Source organism: Triturus cristatus, chromosome 8, assembly GCF_964204655.1.
Source record: "Triturus cristatus chromosome 8, aTriCri1.1, whole genome shotgun sequence".
NCBI lineage: Eukaryota > Metazoa > Chordata > Amphibia > Caudata > Salamandridae > Triturus > Triturus cristatus.
In genome coordinates, this window is record NC_140591.1 from 228,953,509 (window position 1) to 228,973,650 (window position 20,142).

Consider the following 20,142-nt stretch of genomic DNA (forward strand, 5'->3'; position numbering starts at 1 on the left):
CCTTTACAGCAGAAATCGTGGTAAAGGCAAGCCTAATAATGCTTGCTTTGAAACTGCACGCGTGGTTTACACCACATTGTTAATCCTGTTTCCCGTTGTTTGTTCTACAGTATTTATCTACCTTCCTTAATGGGACATCCAGCATGCATTTGATTTATTTGTTATGTTTTACGTCAGGGTTATAATACTTTTCATACATGTCATGATTTTAACTGCAGGGTTACAACACCATATAAATTGGTCAAGATATGGTGCGAGAATATATGATTTATAGCATTGCCAGGAATCACTGATTACTTTATATTTTATTCTTTCTACGTACTAATAGGTGCTTGAATCATAAATGCATAGAAAGGCGAAGTAGAAAAGCAAAGTAAGACTGCATGATCGTTTGTGTTTTGTTTGCCCATGTACTCACAGACTTTAGGAACAGGACTATGCATTAAAATGTAAATGGACTGTTTTCCAAATGGCATTATGAAAGCCCAGGACAGTAAGAGGCCATTATGAGAGGCTGAAACATGTAGACGAGATAGGTGTAAAGATACTAATCACTCTAGAAACACCTATAATTCAGATTTTAACCTTGCCTGTGATAGCTAAAAATAATAAAGGGATACAGGAGTATCTCCAGGCTTTTTTATCCTTCTCACTTCCGTTTCCACAATATCTAAAAGTGTTCACTAGAATATGGTTGAGCCCATCCTGGTCTTTAGGGACCTCGGTGAGACCTGATGATGAAGCATTACTATAATGGTGTGCGAGTGGCTAACAAACAACTAAGCAATTGTTCCTGGAACTTGCTTGAACTTGTTCTTGAATAAGTAACTGGGTAATACTAGGGGCGCAGGATAATTTAGAGTGTGAAGTTCTAGTTTGAGAGGGAGCGTTTTTCTGGCAATAAAAAGATTAGAGTTAGTTCTCTCTCCACTCCTTCCTGGATTATATATTCATATAACCCAGGAGGATTCCGTTAGACAAAAGGTTTATTTTGCTAGGTTGAACTGGCAGTTTTAAAAATGCACACAGACTGAAATGGAAGGCCCACTAGTAGCATTTAATTTGCAGGCCATGGGAACATGTAGTACCATGTCCTAGGGAATTATAGGTAAATTAAATGTACCAATCAGGTTATACCAATTTTACCATGTTCCCATACCCATACTTGCTTCAGAAAAGCACTAAAATCTTGGCTCTTTACGTTATAAACCCATAGACATAGAACAGAGTCTGATATTTTCTTTTCTCATCTGAACTGACAAGTCTTTAGCGCCTCAACGCCCTCGGGTATTTGTGCGCTTCTATAAATCAAATTCTTTTAATTTCATATCATGTTTGGAAGGGAGAGCACACGCATTTTACCACTTAGCAGGAGTAAAGTCTGCTGAGTCCTGACTCCAACAAAACGAGTTTAGCAAATCAGGGTTGTGAAGACAAATATTCTGGGAGAATACCACGCAAAAGATGGTAATTCCCAATAAAACCCTTAGGAGCAGAATTACTATTCTTTGCACAGATGCACACATAGCATAACATAATTGTTATGTATTTCCACAGGCAATACATCCTAAATATTATGATACAGCTTAATCAAAGTTGGTTCAGTTATTCTGCAGTTATCCTTGATGCCTGTGCTGCCCCAGGTCTTGATCTTGTGTTTGTTGGCTTTTGAAGTTACCCAATGATCTCTTTGTACTAGTTTTTTTAGTGGCACCATCCCAATAAAAGTTGTCTGATGATATGAGGTTCTCAATAAAGAGCTCCAGCCTGGTCCAGTGTTTCCTACTTCATTCACCAGCCTTAGTCAGTAGACCCAGTCGTCACTTTTGACTCCAGGCCTAGGATGGGCTCTTGGAAGGAACTTCAGAGCTGAGCACCTGTCAAATGTCAGTGAGAATCAACTTATGTGGAAGGTCAAAGGGTGAGCAAAAGGAATCTCCTGAGGCCCATCAAAGTTACAATAGGGTGTCACAGATTGTGAATCCCTGATCAGATTCTGAATGTCAGATGCATCCAAGTTATATAAAATGCAAGATAGTGATGTTAGACAATGTTACATCACAGGTATGGCAAATGGAAGGAGAAGCTGACAACAAAAATAATTTGTAGAGTTTTCGGAGGGTATGCTGCTCATAGCGATTAGACGAGAATCATTTATTTGCAGAGTGCTAGAAATGGGATAGATCACAGGCCTCAATGACCAAGTTCCCTCCACCTTTGTAACAGGAGGGCTCTGAGTCCCTGTCATTTTGTCTGAGTCTTCTCTGGTGCTCACTAGGGCCTCGCTCAACCTATTCCCCCATGCAGCAAGTTGCTGTCTCAGACTACACATTGCTTCCCCAATACATGCAAGCAATGACTGCTTTAGTCCATCTATTTGTCTACTCCAACTACAGGGCCCTCTTCATCTGCGGATGAGAGAGTGAAAGGGAGGAATGCAGACTTGCCTGTAGTTAATTGCACACAGGGAGGCCAGCCCTGCAGAGGCAATCAACACTCCTAGACTCTCAGTTTGCGTATACCTTGGGGTACACTGATCTCCTATGTACCCTTTATTGATGTCAGCCCTCTGGTTTCCATTGGGAAATTGACCAGAATGGCTGGGGCAACACACACCTTCCTTGACCGCTTTAAGGCGCAAGAAGATTTGGGTTGCCCCATACAGGGGAGGGGTAGTCAGTGTGGCACTGTGGATACTGCAGTGGGATGTGAACTCTAGTAGGAATTTAAAAGCCAATGGGAAACCAGTTCTCAATCTCTGAATGAGAATGTGGATCCAGGAAATTGTGAATTCCTCCAGTACTCCATGTCATGGCTTGCAACAGATGCTTGCCACCACACCCATTCAACTCTGGTCCTGCCCTTTATTGCTTTACCTTCCAAAGGGCATTGCCGTGCAGAATGTCATCCACATAGGCATAAGAGGAATTATTCTGCACAGAATTGTGACTGTCACATGTGTGCTGGCCAAATGTAAACTGCCTCCCCACATAAGCAGCACAGTCATTCCTGTCCCTATGCGGACACCCCAAAAGCTGTGACTGTATGTCCCCATCTGAGTGGCAGGCTACAGCAGACTTGTGGATCTACTGAAGGATAAGAGGAACCCGCAAGTCTAATAAAGGTACATCCAGGGTGTGGCCAGGTGCTTGGCCTCTGCTTGTTGCCTGTGATAACCTCAAAGTTGTGCTGTAATTACTGTCTTTTGGGCATCCAAAACGAATCTGTGAGAACTAATCTAATCGCTGTCTCAAGTTATGGATCATTACCAACTGCTGAGAGGCTGGAATTATTTACATCTGCCAAGCAAAGAAACTTGAATAAAAGAGTTACTATAGAAAGCAATTATGGAACAAACAGCCTGATGTACAAAGGTATTTGGTAGTCACATAGCCAGAGGTTTGCAAAATCACAGGGTTTGTGACTGCAAATTATCTTTTTACTCTTTACAAAAGCCCTTCTATGAGTTTGAAAGTCTTCCCAACTTGTAAAAGGAGTTTTGCTACCCTATACGAATGTGTGAAAGAGGTGGCCTACTCCTATCTGCGAATAGGAATGATTCAATAGTTTAAGACCACAATTGAGGTCCCCAACCACTGATCAGAAAAGGATACCACGAAGGGGGTGATATTTGATTTGAAAAGGGGACGCCTTCCCTGTGGGACATATTCTTCTTAGAGAATTCAGTCGTGGATGGGGGGCGGGGTCACAAAGGAAGGAGGTTGAGGTCCAAATAAGCACTGCCTGCTCTCCCCAATGTCCTCCCAAATGGGAAACTTGTTTAAAAGAAGCACCGTCCTTTTAAGCGACATGGGCTGCTTTGGAAAAAAAAATTCTGATTTGGGAATGCAAATGCAGAGACAAAGGTCTGCTGTCCCTTGCACTCCTCATTTCCTGCATTTACAGCCAATCACACTTGGTTGCAAGCTGCAACTTGCCTAATTAATAGTCATTAGGCATGCCATTTTGTGACCACTGACAAAAATACAATTTGCGCTGCAACCTTTAAGTACATAGGTTACATGCAACTTTATTACAGTTTGCAAACCTGTCAATGGGCAAATTTGCACATCTTTTTTTTTTTATACTCAATTTTATTGATTTTAATTGAACAGGTGAACCAGTACAGCACATATTAGCAATGCAATTAAACAATAAAGTATTGTTATGTACACAGGGTTTTGAAGTACATTGCAATCCATATTCCCACAAGATCTCATACAGATTAGTTAGAGAAGATGAGATGAAAAAACTCCATTACCCAATTTGTCTCAGCTATTTGCCACATATCTTGCGGTGTTTGGCCGGGCATCCCCTAGCTTCGTAAAGAGGCTTCTCCTGCGCTGCACACCAGTCCACCCCCCCTGCGCCACTTAGTTATACTTGGGGGGGTTGGGATTTTCCATGCGGCAGCGATGTCCCTTTTGGCCACCATTATGGCTGTACCCAGGAATATTTTATCTACTCTAGATCCGTCCAACCCATCCGTGACCCCCAGGAGTATGTTCAGGGGGTTATGTGGAACCTCCCAACCCAAGACTTCAGTAAGTTCGGTTTCTATCGATTTCCAGTACGGGGCAAGGTGGGTGCCTGTCCACATCATGTGGTAGAAGTCTGCCGGTTCTTGGCAACAGTGTGTACAGGATAGATTTAGTCACAGGCCTGCTCTGTAGAGGCGATGTGAAGTGAGGTAGGCAGTTTGGAGATAGAACAGTTGGACCAGGCGAAGTGCTGGCTGAGGTAGTGATGGTTTTGGGAGCCAATAAGGCATGTCTTCAGTCTTCCTCCTCAAGGGAACCCACCCAGTTCTCCCATTGACTTCTGTGCTGGTCTAGTGTGGTTGGGCCATTGTTAGTTAAGGAGCTATACATTCGCGATATCCCTCCCTTCCCCAGGTTTCCCATCATGGTCTGCGCTTCTGTGGGGCTGTATTCTGGGAGTGTTGTGTCGCTTTGTATATACGTGTTGAGGGAGTGGCATAGTTACAAATACTTGTAGAATTGTGATGGATGGATGGAATGGCGGGTCTGCAGGTCTTGGAATGTGCGTATGTGATCGCCAACCCATACGTCTCCTAGCTGCGAAATACCAATAAGGTCCCATGCCGGGAACCCCTTCAACGCTCCCACTTCTTTAAGCCAGGCGCCCTGCCATAGAGGTGTTTGTTGGGTCAGTTTGTTCGCCCACTGAGTATGGCGCAGGGAAGCGCGCCAAGCCAGCAGAACTAAATTTGCACATCTTAATACGCCTCAACTAATCAATTAACAAAGAGTAATATCATAAGCAGCACCTGAAACTCTTTTATAGGAAATAATTGAAAAACAAGATATAACATTTAGAGTAATTTGTAGCCTATGGCTTTCTAATTGCATAATGCAGGATTTTCAACATTTATAATTATGGTTCTCACTCAGAAATGGGCAGTGAAAGTGCTAAATGCTGGGTAATAGAGTTTTTAAAATTAGGTGTATCAACGATCATGCATAAGAAACATGCAGGTATCGGGGTAAACACAGTTTCTCCCACTGCACTGCAAATCTTAGACCCTGATTCACCAAAATGTGTGTATGTTGCATCCACAACCTTTCCAAGTGTAATCTTAGAAAAGGTTTGTGAATTTCTGACTACATAGGCAGCCCCTCCTGTACATTTGAATAAGGTGCACAGCTGTTCCTCCAAAATACCTCGGCATTAGTACAGTTGCAGTTTTTTTTCTTCCAAGGCAAAATAAATTTTGCCTTTGGAGAAACATTTTCCTCTACGGCGTAAACGATTTTATTTGTGTTTACTTCTTATTCCCAATGTGTTTACTCCTACAAGTGCCAGGAGTAAATATCTAAATGATTCCAGGATGGGACTTGGTCGAGGATAAGTTCCCAAACCTTTGGTGCTTTCTATACCGGTTGGAGATTTGCTCTTATGTAATAAAGCAGTTTACCGAGGTAATATCAAGTATGGATAAATAACATTACAAGTGTAAATACACCCTTCGTGGATTACAAAAGTGCATTTGCACTTGCAAATCAAGCTCTTTGCAAGTATACATTGAACTTAAGAGTGCAAATGTCTGTGTGAATCGGGCCCGTAGGGTTTTTATTTATTTATTTATTTAAAAGCCACACTTCCTCCCATGAGGTGTAAACTGCTGACGTACCCCGCTGATATCAAACAGGGATGAGCGGTTGTATAGATGAAAAAGCTTTATTTAATGAATGAAAGCGCATTCCTTACATTTCTGCTTCCAAACACACAGCTATTGCTGAGACCCGTGTACCCTGGCGGCGGAGGCTTCCTGTTCCTGCACCACAAAACAGGGATTACTCTGGCATGGAAACGCTCTGTATTGTTTCTGAAACACATTCCTTAAGAGGCGCGGAGGCAGTAAAATTATATCCAATGAATGGGCAGCAAACCGCCTGCATGCTTTATGTTTATAGCGAGAACATTTTACAGCATTCCATACCATGTGCAACACTTCAGCGTTTGTCCCGCTAGGTTTCCATAATCCTATTAAATTTACAGTCAATAAATAAGAAATCCGTCAGGCGCATTACCACATCTGCCAGGAGCTGCTGCTGCAGAAGTAGTAGTTGCTGTTTCTGCTCCATCATTTGCCGCTGCAGGGCCAGCTTCTTTTCCAATATTAGGTGGGTCTGTTGGCTGCTCAGGAAGCCGCTGCTGGGGTTTGGGGCGGGGCAGGCGTTGGGCCCGGGGCTGGGGCCTGCGCCCTGGCCTGCTGCGGAGTGCTGGTCCTGGGGAAGAAGCAAAGATTCTGTCAGCGCGGTGCCCACGTGACCAATGGAATCAAAGCTAAAGGCAGTAGAATGTCACTGGGAGCCCAGCGCGCGCCACTCAAACACGCGCTCATCTGCGGTCACAAGTTCGAACCCTGGCATGGCGGTTTCATCCCCCAGGTGACTAAACTGAGTATTACCATTAAATTAGGCAGCGATAACATCTAGAAATGACAGACGTGAAGTATGAAATGTTGTATACACAAATATTATTACTGTGTCACACTCTATCATACCAAAAGACACGAAGAAAATAACATTGTGCACAAAGGCAAGCTCTTATACCAGGGATGCACTTACCAAGCCTGGCACAGGGAACAAGCCCCCTGGGGTGGGTAAAGGCTATTTCCATGGTTAGGTGGGCTTTGGTGGAGGAACCACAGTCCCACCAAACCCTGGAAGCAGCCTCCGGGAGACACATTAGTTTATTGGAATATTTCATGAGTTCCTGTTCTAAACTGCCTATAAAACCCAGACACCCGTATGCTAATATGTGTGTAGAAATGTATCACAAAATGGATAATTTAGTCCAATATCAACAAAGAAAATTCGTAGATCATTGGCCGCAACTAACCATCCTTGGGGCTGGTAGGACTTGCTTCTTGAGCTCACTTGTTAGGCACACTATTTTAAAACATTGGCTAGGGCTGCTTTTACTTAACAGTCTCGACCCATCTGTGACTGGTATGATTTTTCAACAATATTCAAGAAAACTAAATTTATACTTGATTGCAGAAACATGCAGCCGCATGCTGACTGCACTGCAGAGGACAGACAGGTCAATTAAGTGCTGCACTGAACCCAAGAGATTTGTCCGACCTGCCATAAATTAATGTTAGCAACTGAAATCAAAGTCATTGGTTATTCCTCTTACACTTATATCAACATTTTGAATTATAAATGTGAAAAACATATAGCTATGCAAAAACAGAACTACACAGTGAATCTGGGGAAACGAATGTTCAATGCTGAAAGGCAATGCACTAACATTTCACATGCACACAACGGGTTAGCTATGCAAAAATCGAAGAGCACAGCAAATCTGGAATTAGCAGCTTGGAAATGCAGAGTGCAAACATATCATGGCCACATATATGAAAGCCTTTTGCATTCGCAAACAGTGCGATTTGGTTAAATCGGCTGTTTTCCAATGGAAAATAGCCTTTCGTGATGTATGAAAGGCTTTGTAGTCTTGCGATTACCTAGAATTGCGACTACAAATAGGGTATTGCAAATTGCGATTCCCTTGTCACATGTATGAAGCATTTTCCAAATGCAAACTGTGCATTTAGGAAAATGCAATTACCAATTAGGTCCATAGGAACGAATGGAGTATTATTACCTATTAGCGATTCGCTATTTACTGAATCGCTATTAGGTAATATTAAGGAATCGCCAAATCTTTGGCGATTCCTTACTTACATAGCATTTTGCCAAATAGCGATTTGGTATAAATCGCTATTTATCGCAACATGCTTATTTGATACATGTGGCCCCATGTGTTAAAATACAGGACAAGAACATTTGCAAATTAGCAAATTAGAAATATCCCAAATAAAATACATTTTCAATTTAGCAAAAAACGCAAAAGAAGACAGTCACCAGTACATTTCTTATGCCGTTATCCTTGGAATTGTAACCCGGAAAGAGAAGCAAATGTATATGTGTTTATATTTGGCTAAAAAGGGAACAGTTGCAATTATTTAATTAAGATAAATTAGCTTCCCCTAGGGAAGCAGTCCTTAAACTTTTGCCTTCTGTGGACCTCCACGGAATCACTACTGGAAGCTGGAGACATGTCTATGACTCGAACCTCAAACAATTCACAAAACACAGAAATTGAGTTTTTGATTGGGAGGTGGGGAGGGGGTGAAACCCTTCTCAAGCAACAATCGGAGCCCTTGTCAGGACGAACCACAAGTCCTTACATTAACCTGTGCTTAGCCGCCTGGTAGCTTGGCACGAAAGCAGTCAGGCTTAACTTAGAGGCAACAGTAAAACAAAACAGGAGGAAACCCATAAACCCAGTTAAGACCTGGGTAATTGTAATAGCATATGACAATGTCTCAACAGGTAGTACTAAAGCGACAATTTGCTCAAAGTAATTTAACTTACGAGAAAAAGCAAAAAAGACAAACACCAAACATTGACTATCGTGGTCTGTATTCATTAATAAGCATAAGAATTAATTCAGACAGCAATAATGTAATTATTTATAAGTAAGTGTAATCAACAAAAAGGGCACAAATAGTGCTTGTGAAAAGGTGAATGGCACATTTGAGGCACGTGACAAGGTGAAGGCAACAGTGAGAGGGCGTTACTTAAAATGGTACAAAACATGGATACTGGGGGGGATAATTTTTCGCTTTCTCTTGTAATTTCATGTACTTTGTGCAAATTGTCGCTTTAGTACACCTGTTGGGACATTATTGTATGCTAAAACTTAGAGGTAAAGCGTAAAGTATTCATGCAGCACACAAACAGTAATAAAGTGAAAACACAACACAAAAAAAATCCCACCTCAATTTAGAAGAATAGAGTAAAATGTAATAAATTATTTTACACCAAAATGACACAAATCCAATCAGTAGAACTAGAGACATGCAATTTTAAAGATTCAGATCAAAGTCACAAGTTCAGGCCGACCACCAAGTTTGGTATGCTAAGGATTCTATCTTATGTCCTTACTGCGCAGTCTGCACAGTGTTACTTTGCGTGGTACGGTGTCGGTTCCGATAAAGCTGTGCAGCGAGGCTTTGTGCCATTCTGCGTCGGTTCCGCGCCCTTGCATGCACTGCTAATTACCTCACATAATAAATGACACATGACATGTTCTATGATAACATTACAGCAACATCTGAAAAGTCCTCATTGATGATAACACTGTACATGGCAGGGGGCAGGAGTTATAATTACTTTGGGGCACGAGTTATAGTTACTTGAGATAATTATAACGGGTGAATTTTAGTGGTTTTGCTCGTTTAATACAGTATGTTTTAACTAACATTTTCACCTAATTATAATGTCCTTTTAACCTTTGGGGTTTCTGCACTGCATGGGTAGAGTGAGGCGTAAAACAAGGCATAAAGCCACAGCAGCATGTCCATCAGACCCTGACAATGGTGTGGGAAGTAACTCCATGGGCTGATGCAATATGACTGCTAGTTCTGAATGAGCAAGACATGTTAAAAGTGCAATAATTGGCAGACTGGCAGTCAAGCCACTTGGGAGGCAAGAGCCCTGCCATTAATGGCCAAGCTTGTGCTTGTATTTTGCTAACAAGAATGGGACGTTCCGTTATGAGTTCCAAAGCCTCTATTGAGCGTCTGGACCCAACCGGTCATCAAGGAACAGCTCCTTTTAGGAGCACAAGCCCCCCTCCACCAACGGTGGCATGCTTCACCATCGGGCTGTGCTCAATGTAGGGTTGGCGCAGCAATGCCAAATGGGCCTTGCAGGGGAACTCTTTGCAGGATTTTTTTTTTATCGCCTGTTGGACCAGACTATGGCTAATCAACCCTTCAGGAGATGTTATGGGAAGAATAATGAACACTCTGTAGACTGGTCTAAAATGAGAAATATTAAAATTAGCTAGAGGTCACCTCAGGGTCTATTATATTTGCAGGGCTCTTGTTAATGGGATAAAAACACTAACTGATGGATCCTCTGAACCACTATGATACCAAGATCCCCTATATGGTCAACATGTTTTGTCCCTTTACTGTCCAAACAAGGATTAACTACACTTCTCCAGGACAAGGATTAACTACACTTCTCCAATACCTAATCTACTCTGGTAGGAAAAGATATATAAATGTTAGAGTTACCTACTATGTGCACAATATTATGTATGAAATGATTAGTGTACCTTAAACTCACCCTTACTCTGGATGTTTTTCTTATGTATATTCTGCTGACCCTAGTCCTTTGGTAAAAGGGCCATTTTGGACTGGCGGGATGTGAGACTACCCCCTGATCACTTCATCCTTCAGTAGCCTTAGCCTTGAGCCTACCCGATCACGGCCACCTTGGCCATCAGAATTAAACATCAGCAGAATTTTTGCTGAAAGTGTTCCCACTGATATGCCAGGTGACTTCCAGAAAAAGTGTAATGCAGGGTAGCCCATCACTTCGTGAGGTTGCACTGCATTGTTTTCGGTTTTTCAGACACAAAAACTACAAATTAGTAGTTTGATTCAGAAAAACAAAAAGGAAATATCCCACACGCCTTGGAACATTTCTTTTTTTCTGTTTATAACTGTCGGCCCGGTCACTGCACTGCTCACAGAAGGAGCACTGGCAAAGCCAATAGACCTGGCTACTTTATAAGTGAAGTGTTTCTTCAATGGTTGTTGAGTGTGTGGGGGTGTGCGTAGGTGAGTGGCTGTATGTGGCAATGAGTCGCAAGCTGGGTGAACTCATGGATAGGTGAAAGAGTGAGTGAGTGTCAGAGTGCATGGCAATGTGCATACATACGAGAAAGGCTTGAAAAGTGAGTGACTGAATGGGTGAGTGAGAGCTGGAGGGAGGCAGACAGGCCTCAGAGAGTAATAGTGATCATTTTATAATAGTGACAAGTCCCGCCGATTTTGTGCCAATTCAAGAACCACATCAAAGATTCACTTCATCATAAAGTAAGGCTGTTGCGTCATAATATCGATTTATACCATGTTATGAAGGAGCCTTTGAAATAGGACTCACAGTGGATGAGGGCTTAAAAGGTTCCTAAATATAGATCTTTCATGCATGTACTGAACATGCCAAATGTTACAGAAGTAAACGTTAATGCAGTTCGTCTGGAATAACCTTAACTAATGCTTCCCAACTCCCACTTCCTCCCTCTCCCTTCCTTTGTACGGAATCCATGCGCCTGCGTGTAAGCCCCTACACGTTTGCCTTTTCTGTAACCTGACTTCCGGATTGCACTGAGCTTGTATGACTTCCTTGGGCGTTGTGCGTCCCTGTTATAATAGATAAACTAGTCCCTCTGGCGCGCATCATATTGTATAACAAAGTCCAAACCGGCCATTATACCCTATAGCTAAGGACAGTGGTTTGAACTGCACACATGCAGCAGGCATCATATATGAACGCGTGCACCTTCTGTACAGCATATAGTGCTCTTGGCACACGTGCCAGCAGTGACCATGTTTGTGCCATAGTCGGCTTTGGGAGAACACAGCTGTATATAGGATGGATACAGACATGCATGTAAAGTAACTCTTCGAATAGCATTAAACGTAAAAACACTGCAGTACCCCAGACTATTAGCGCGTGTCCTCGCACGTGTAAAGTGGTCATGAAATGACAATGAGCAGGAAAACATTATTTAAATTAGAGATGAAAAGTCGCAGCACCGCTTGTCCTCAGTCTCTGTGCCCACGATTATTGTATGCAGCGAGGCAACACTGGAGTCCACTGGCCTTCACCAGATGTCTCAGCAGTTATTTTAGAGAGAAAAGCAAGGCTGCAACAAAACTGACTGTTATGAGATGTCCTTGCCAGATGTTAATTTGATTTTATTATTATTTGTAGAGCACGGTGGGTACCAACAAGTGATAATGAAATATAATAGAATGGTTAACTCATTACATGATCTCTTCGCTACTTTAACTGCTGTTACAAGTGTGTTGTTATTTTAATTAATCTTGTTTCTTTGGTTTATTGTTCTCATTTTTTGATTAACTACACTTTGTTCCCCTGTTCCCAACCCATGTGAAACAGCTGTGGGGCTTGAAGATTCACAACTTTAGCTACAATTTTATCCCCGCCCACCCGTCTGTTTTTCATTCAAAGTAAAGATGGCAGTACAACATCTGTTGGACATGCCCCTTTCCTGAGGATGCCTGCCTGAGATCCGTAGCTAAAATGCGCCTTTGCTGGATGTGATTGGCACCCCTGCCAAATGTCACGCATCACGCGTTAGTCTCACCGATTTAAATGCAAGTCCCCGCATCACCGCATTAAATATAATTATCACACATTATAGCGCTTCCTCAGTGTCAAGTTGAAGTATTGCAGTATATTTATTTATTTATTGAAGAGTTTTATATAGCGCTTGCCCCACCCAAAGGTATCGGAGCGCTTTACAGCCAACGAAGCGAGAAAGTCACACAGTATAGAAGCAGTACAGATTGGCTCAGAGACGCCAGCAATCGTACACATAATATAGCTGCAGTATGTGGGTTAGCTCAGAGACGGTGCAAGTCGCTTCTGAGGACTCCGCGAGAAGTACACCAAGTGCCGCAAGGAAGTCTTCTAATGTCCTGGTTGTGAGAACGTCGACTAGGGTTGCTCCTCCATCAGGGAGGGGGGGTATGGGCAGGGGAGGAGGGGGAGGAGGTGGAAGTCTTAATGTCACAGTTTCGATGTGTTGCAGTGTGAAGGCTTTGTGGGCTTCGGTGGCAGCTGTGAGTTCCAGGGGAGGTGATTAAAAGACGATTGTGTTGCAATATGCAGGTTTGTGCGAATTGGCGATACGCTATCTGTTCGAGGGAGAGCGATTGAGGTAGAGGTCTTTGAGCTGTCTTTTGAATATTAAGAAGGAGGACGTGGTCCTGATGTGGACTGGAATGGGTTCCAGATTTTGGGCGCATTGACGGCGAAGGATCGGGCTGCGGTTTTTTGCTTGCGAGTTTTCAGGGGGATGAGGAGTAACGTGATGGAGCTCCTGAGGTTCGTTCTCTGACCGGCCTTCTTGAGTTTGGTATTCAGGTTTCGGTGTGTGCAGGGCTTTGTGAGTGAGGCAGGCAGTTCTGAAGCTGGCACGCATTTCGACTGGGAGCCATGGTAGTTCTCTGAGTGCAGGGGAGATGTGTTTGTGTCTCTTAACTCCGGTGACCATTCTGGCTGCTGCATTGAGAGTTGTTTTGAGGGGGGCCTAGGTGGGATTTTGCTGTATCTGTGAAGATTGCATTCCCGTAGGCAAGTTTAGATAGCACCAGTGATTGGGTAGCTTGTTTGAGGTCTTTGGGGGGGATGAAGGGTTTTATTTGGCTGAGTAACTTCAGGGTGAGGAAAGAGCTCTTTGAGGTGTTCTTGATGTGTTTGGCCAAGTCCAGTTTAGGGTCTAGGGTTATTCCCAGCGAGTGTGGGACTTCCGTTGAGAACCTCCAAAGCTTTGAGCCATTCTGCGATTTGGGGGTTCTCTTCTTTGTTAGAAATGAGGAGGATTTCTGTTTTGTCTTGGTTGAGTTTAAGATGGTTTATTGATAGCCAGTGTTGGACTTCTAGTAGAGTGTCATTAAGTCTTTGAATGTCATCGATGGAGGAGGTTTCAAGATACATCTGGGTGTCATCTGCATATAGGTGAAAAGGGATGTTGGCTTTTTTGAGTATGGAGGTGAGGGGCTCCATGTAGATGTTGAAAAGTTGTGGGGACAGCACTGATCCTCGGGGGGCACCCCTGCTGATGGGGTGAAGGTCGGACGAGAAGTTTTTGATTTTGATTCTTTGGGTGCAGTTTTGGAGGAAGGAGGAGAACCACTGTAAGACCACCTCATCAAAACCTACCCTTTCTTGTAGAACCTTAATGAGTCGATTATGGTCAACTGTGTCGAAGGCTGCCGATAAGTCCAAGAGAATGAGTAGGCAGTATTGATCTATGTCGAGTGACTTGAGGATATCGTCTATGACGTTTAGTACCGCTGTCTCTGTGCTGCATCCTTTTCTGAAACCTGATTGAATTCGCAGTGTCTGAGCAACGCCTGGCAGCGCCGGTTCGCGCTGCGCTCTGCTCTGGATACATTTTACCCGGTCCCAGCATTCTGATTCTAGTGACCTAACATCACAAGATTGACAGAAAAAATGTGCCCAATGGCTGTACAGCCGAGACAGGACATGAAAAGGTGGGCCGCACTCTGCGCAAGAGTTATGCTCAGAAGACAGGTCCCGCCACTGTAGAACCCAAGGCACGGATAGTGTTGTAAGCAGAGCTGAGGTGCCAGTAATGTATGCAGCCTCTTATGCCGATCATGCCTCAGGAGAGCATAGCTGCCAAGGTTTCAAATTGCTATGTGTGACATTTTCATAATTTCAATGTAATTATGAGTGACCTTTCAACGACTATGAGTGACACTTTCTCACAAGCAAAATCAAGTCACAATCCAAGGTGATCGAGTCCGGGTGAAGTTTTCCTTTTACAGCCTTGCCAAGTGCCACGCATCATGTGTTAGCCTAACACATTTGAAGGCGAGTCTCCGCATCACCGCTTTAAATATAATCATCACACATTATAGCTCTTCCTCAGTGTCACGCTGAAGTGCTGCAGTATAGGAACTGTCCATTTAAGAAATATGGCAGCCAGTAAGCGGTATGTGTATGGGGCCTCTCAGCTCCTTGAGTCTAAACAACATAATATAAGGGCGGCCAGCAGCGTCAGTGAAAGACAGTCATTATGTTGTCTGGAGGAAGGCGGGCTAGGAGCATGAGAGTCATATTAAAGATGTGCTCTCGCCTGACTTCCCTGTGGTGCCAGCCACACCAAAAACAAAGTCATCCAGGATCCTTCACCATGCCCACTTAGCTACCCACTGACAGTGGAGCAGGCGCCTTGCAAGAAAATCAGCAACACAGGCAGAGCAGTAAGCAGCAGCTAGTTACAGAGCTACAAGGTGTGGGGAGTAGTATTATAAAGGTGTATTATAGGATGATGTCTATGGTTAAAACAAATATAGGGTTAGCGACACTGTACTTATTAGAGTGTGTTGGCAAGTCGTAGTGTAAGAATTTAAAGTTCACGTGTGGTTAGGGTTTGAATTTGGATGGGTTTTCACTGAGGGTGATTACAAATATTTTTGCTACAGAAGACTCAGTTGTAGATAGTCCACCATGGTGGGTAAAGTAGTGGTAATTAAAACATCTGTTTGGAGTCTCATTGTGAAGGATTCTCTTAAAAGTTTCTTCTGAGTAACAGTCTCCTGGAATGACAAGCATCCCTTGCACAGTGCTCCTCCCTCAGAAGACACACTGCCCAAAATGCCACCTGCCGCATGTTTTTTCCTCCTCAGTTAACTTTCCACTCAAAGTGTTTTGACTCTACTGTCCGCTGTGCTACCCCTATTTAATGGACTAAAATAGTAAATCCAGAAGTAAGGACGAAAACACACGCACACTGCATTTATACCTACACGAACAGCATACACTTGTGTACATATCACTGATGGGGTAGGGAAAAGCATGGCATAGTTCAAAATATAATAGCTGCAGTTGGTATTCAAGAGTCCCTTCACTGGTCTGCACTCTGCCATTCTCAATCTGTATCTCAGTAAACATCACTTCCTTTAAAAAAATAAATATACAGTACGTTTCATCTGCTATAAACATTCTTGTAAACTGTAAGAAGAATGCCTTCTCTTGTAGAGCATTATTTTCAACATAATGGCAACTCCATTTAGGTTATTTTTTTGTCAAATAATGGATTTGAAATCAGCATGCGGACTTCATAGCGCTTTAATACGATCCAGGTAGCACGCTTACTGTGTGTATTCTATTTCACGGAGGAAAAACAAAAGCCATAGCTGCCTATTTCAAATGAAAGAATAATGTAAATATAAAAAGCATAATAAGGAAGTCGGCAAATAAAATAAATACTAAGAAACAATGCAAAACAAGATGACAGATAGCTAATATGTTTTTTGTTTCGGGAAGACTGTCCGGCCTGCTATGGGGTACAGTAAACATTTCATCCACAATGATAAAAGTGCTGAAGTCAGGAATTGCTGGTAAATGGTTAGAAAGCAAACATTTAGGGAATAAACGAAGTTCAGTGAAGTTAATCATCTCGGCTTGAAAGACAGCATTAATCTCAGATGGCTACAAACAGAAGCTACTTTATTTTTAGGTCTCGCCTGGCGTAAGACTGCGCAGACATGCGCAGTCTCGCTGGCGAGATTTAACGATTTGAGGAGATTTCTCTAGTGGGCTTTAACCCCTTCCATGCTCATGACGGAACGGTTCCGTCATGAGCGTCGGTTGAGCTGTGCTCATGACGGAACCGTTCCGTCATGAGCCCGCCCGCGCAAGAAACGGTCAGCACCGCGGCGGAATTTGCGCCGCATGGAAGGGGTTAAGCCCCTTCCCTCTTTTCCATTGGCTGGGCGTCACCGTTTATGCTAAACGGTGGCCAGCCATTGGAAAAGAGCGTCTAGTGACTTTTCTCTTTTAGAGCCGTCCCAGTTGGACTGGCTGCCCCGACTTACTGCTGGGGTAAAAGGTTTTTTTATCTTTATGGGGCTAAACACATGGCCCCATAAAGATAAGAAACCAGTCAGGCGAGCCAGTCCAACTGGGACGGCTCTAAAAGAGAAAAAAAAGCGGGAGGCGTTGTTGGCGTTGCTTGTGCATGAAACAAATGTGGACACATCTCGAAGGTCTCTCTCTGGCATTCAGCTTTAGGCACTCTGCCCTTCGTGAGTGTACAGCCGGAGGGTCTGCCCCGATCACTCTTACGTTGAAAGGCGAGGCCCCGATACTGAAATCTGCCCGTCGTGCCTAACCCCCCCATCATATTCTTCACGCTGCTCACACTACGCTGACGGTGGCGCCCGCCACCCTGCAGCACTCAGCTCTGGGTTTACTCCGCCTTCATCAGATAACAGCGGCGGGAGGAAGCTGGCACTCGGGATTAAGATAAACAAAGAGCAAATTCAAACGCGGAGCTTAATTTATGTTTGCTTTCGGGGTGGATCACAGCGCGCTGCGTGGGCTGGATCCGGGTGGGCGTTCTTGAAGAGATGGCGCGGCTGTCCCTCCCCTGGACAGGAGGGTGCGAGCTGCAGTGTAGTCAGGGCAGTCAGTGCTCGGTATGTGATGCCCGAGGTGTGCGCGGTGTCTGCCGTACATGCTCCATGCTGCATGACTCGACGTGTGGATGTTGTGCAGATATGTGGATACCCCCAGGTTCTTGACACTTTTATAACTTAAATTGCTGTCGAGCATGTTTGAGTCTTAGTTTTTGATGCAAGCACGGTCATTAAATTCCACCCTTCCTTAGGAATGGTAATGTTTATTTTCAGTATTTTTATGTTTTATTCACGATTTTCCTTGGAAACCGAGTGTCATTGCCCGTTCTTTTTAAGTATCCAGGCACCGAAGGCAATTATGAGCAGTAGAATCTGTACAGTCGCGAGCTCTTAAGGCCACTCTAGTTCCGTGAGTCTAGCTGTCTGTCCTCATAAATAAAAGCAGCAGCATAGAGGCGAGAGGATGTGGCGTTAGGGCCAGAGCTGCCAACTTTGGACTAGGGGAACCAGGTTCAAGTTTCTGTGTCAGCTCGACATCCTGTGATTATTGGCATACCACTTACTCCTCTCTGTGCCTCAAAATGAATGTGTCCTTGTTGTAGCTGGTGCTCGTGTAAAGTGCTACAGTTCCTTTGGGGCGGTTTGGCGCTATATAAATCTGAAAAGATCAGTAGGTAATGGACGTTATTTTTTAATGAGTAGTTATGCGAAGGTTTTATGGTATTTTCCTTTTTTATGCAGCGCCAAAAATTTTGCAAGTGTTCCAAATGTCACTATGACCCAATTGGGTCCTGCTGTTTTTATTGGTTTTGGAAGGATGAAAGGCTGGGCAGTCCCTGCTAGGTTTTCAGACTTTGACTTTTAGGTTCAACACACATCTGCAGCAAATGAATGCATCTGCTGAGCTCTTGACTTCTGTTGCTACCATCATTATCGACACCAGTCACACTGAATACTGCAGTGCCGCATTGTGCACAGTTTTGTGTACAGGTGCGAGAGCGGTTTTCTGTAACTGTTGCATGCGGACTGCTTGCCAGCGCAGAACTTGTAGAAAAGCTGCATACTGACGTTTACAAGCATCGCTTGGTATAGTGATCTCTGTATTTACAACTATGGAGTAAACAGATGAAAAGCAACAAAACCTTCACGGAATCCATCCTTCTGATTGTCTTCAAAGTCCCCCAGAGCTGATAAATTGGATGTGCCCACTCCTCCCAGTAACATTCCCTGCCACGGTTTCCATCTTTCACTTGCCTTCTTCTGTAGTACCACATTCTGAAGTGAGTGGTCTCTATACAGGGAATGAGTGGCCTCTTGGCTCTCTTTTGCTAGCAGGCCTGGAAGACTCTCGACTGCAGCTTGACCGTTCTCTCCTTTGCCAACCTTCTGCCCGTACCAGGGGGGCCTTCCTTCAAGTGCACCATATAATGTTTTGGAGTCACTTCTTTCGATAAATCTTTTTATGTTTAATGCACAGAAACGACAGAGCAAAGCAATGGCATCCGAGGGAGACCCATAAGACGCTAGACATCGACACTGACCTATGATTCATGAGTACAGCCATGTCGATACCACACAGGAAAACCAAGGCCGCTTCAACTACCAGCGATAGGCTAGGCTGTTCATGGGCCCAGATTTGGGCATGTTTCACTATGCACGGTCTCATTTATGCGCCATTTGCTCTGCTGCACCGCAGTAGTCCATGCCTCAATACCAGTCCGCTAGCGGCAAGGGGCAGTGTCTCTCTTGGCCAGCAGGAACCCCATGCCAGCCCATAACCTTAGGTACCTCAAGTCAACCCACCACTCCATTAGTCCCAACAGCCTCCAGGGGGGGTCTAACTCCGTGGGGGTATCCAGTCCAGCAGCTAAAACCATAAGGATCGCCTGCCAGTAGTTGAGGATAAGGCAGCAGTCACGTGATAAAAGATGCCTGCTGCTTCCACGCATCTCATACTAGCAGCACGGCTGGCTTGCCTCATCCTAGACAGTGTGTGGGGACTGTGATAAATCCCGTGGAAGTAGTTGAATTGAATAAGCTTGAGATTGGGTTGTCCACCGTCCGCACGGCCGTTTTTACCACCATCGTCATCGACTTTACCTGGATCAGTGCACCAAGTAGCCCTGAAGCCTGTAATTGGGTCTGGGGGGTTTATGATTAAACAGTTGTACAGTCTAGCGATTTCAAGTCACCCGTCAACTGCTGGAATCATTTAATGTGGTCAGTGGCCCAGACCTCTCTTAGGCAGGAAATGCCAATAAAGTCCCAGGCAGCGAACCCGGGTAACTGCACAGCGTGTTTGAGCCTAGTACCAAGCCACAGACTGGTGTGATTGGTGAATTAGCACAGCCAGCTGATATGCTTCAGGGCCTCCTGTCAGCACCGCGTTTAATTAACAACAAGCATTGAAAATGCAATAGGCCTCGCCTTTTTATTAAGTTAAAGCCATTTGCTTTGCTACATAATACCATTAGCAAAGCAAATGGCTTTAACTTAATAAAAGGCGAGGCCTATTTCATTTTCAATGCTAGTTCTTTGAATTTGTGAGGAATGTTACGAGAAAGCTGAGGATGGGAGGGCAGGGTGAGGGAATTTAGATGAAGTTA

The 20,142-nt window shown here is 44.0% G+C and overlaps 1 protein-coding gene across 1 annotated transcript in view; it reads right to left on the reverse strand.

Annotated features, from left to right (window-relative positions):
- Positions 1–20,142, reverse strand: part of MAML2 (mastermind like transcriptional coactivator 2) — a 576,438-nt gene that overhangs the window by 18,386 nt on the left and 537,910 nt on the right. Inside the window, exon 3 of the mRNA XM_085621429.1 lies at positions 6,555–6,752. Coding sequence (XP_085477555.1) covers positions 6,555–6,752 — 198 coding nt within the window. The remainder of the gene's footprint in view (positions 1–6,554; positions 6,753–20,142) is intronic.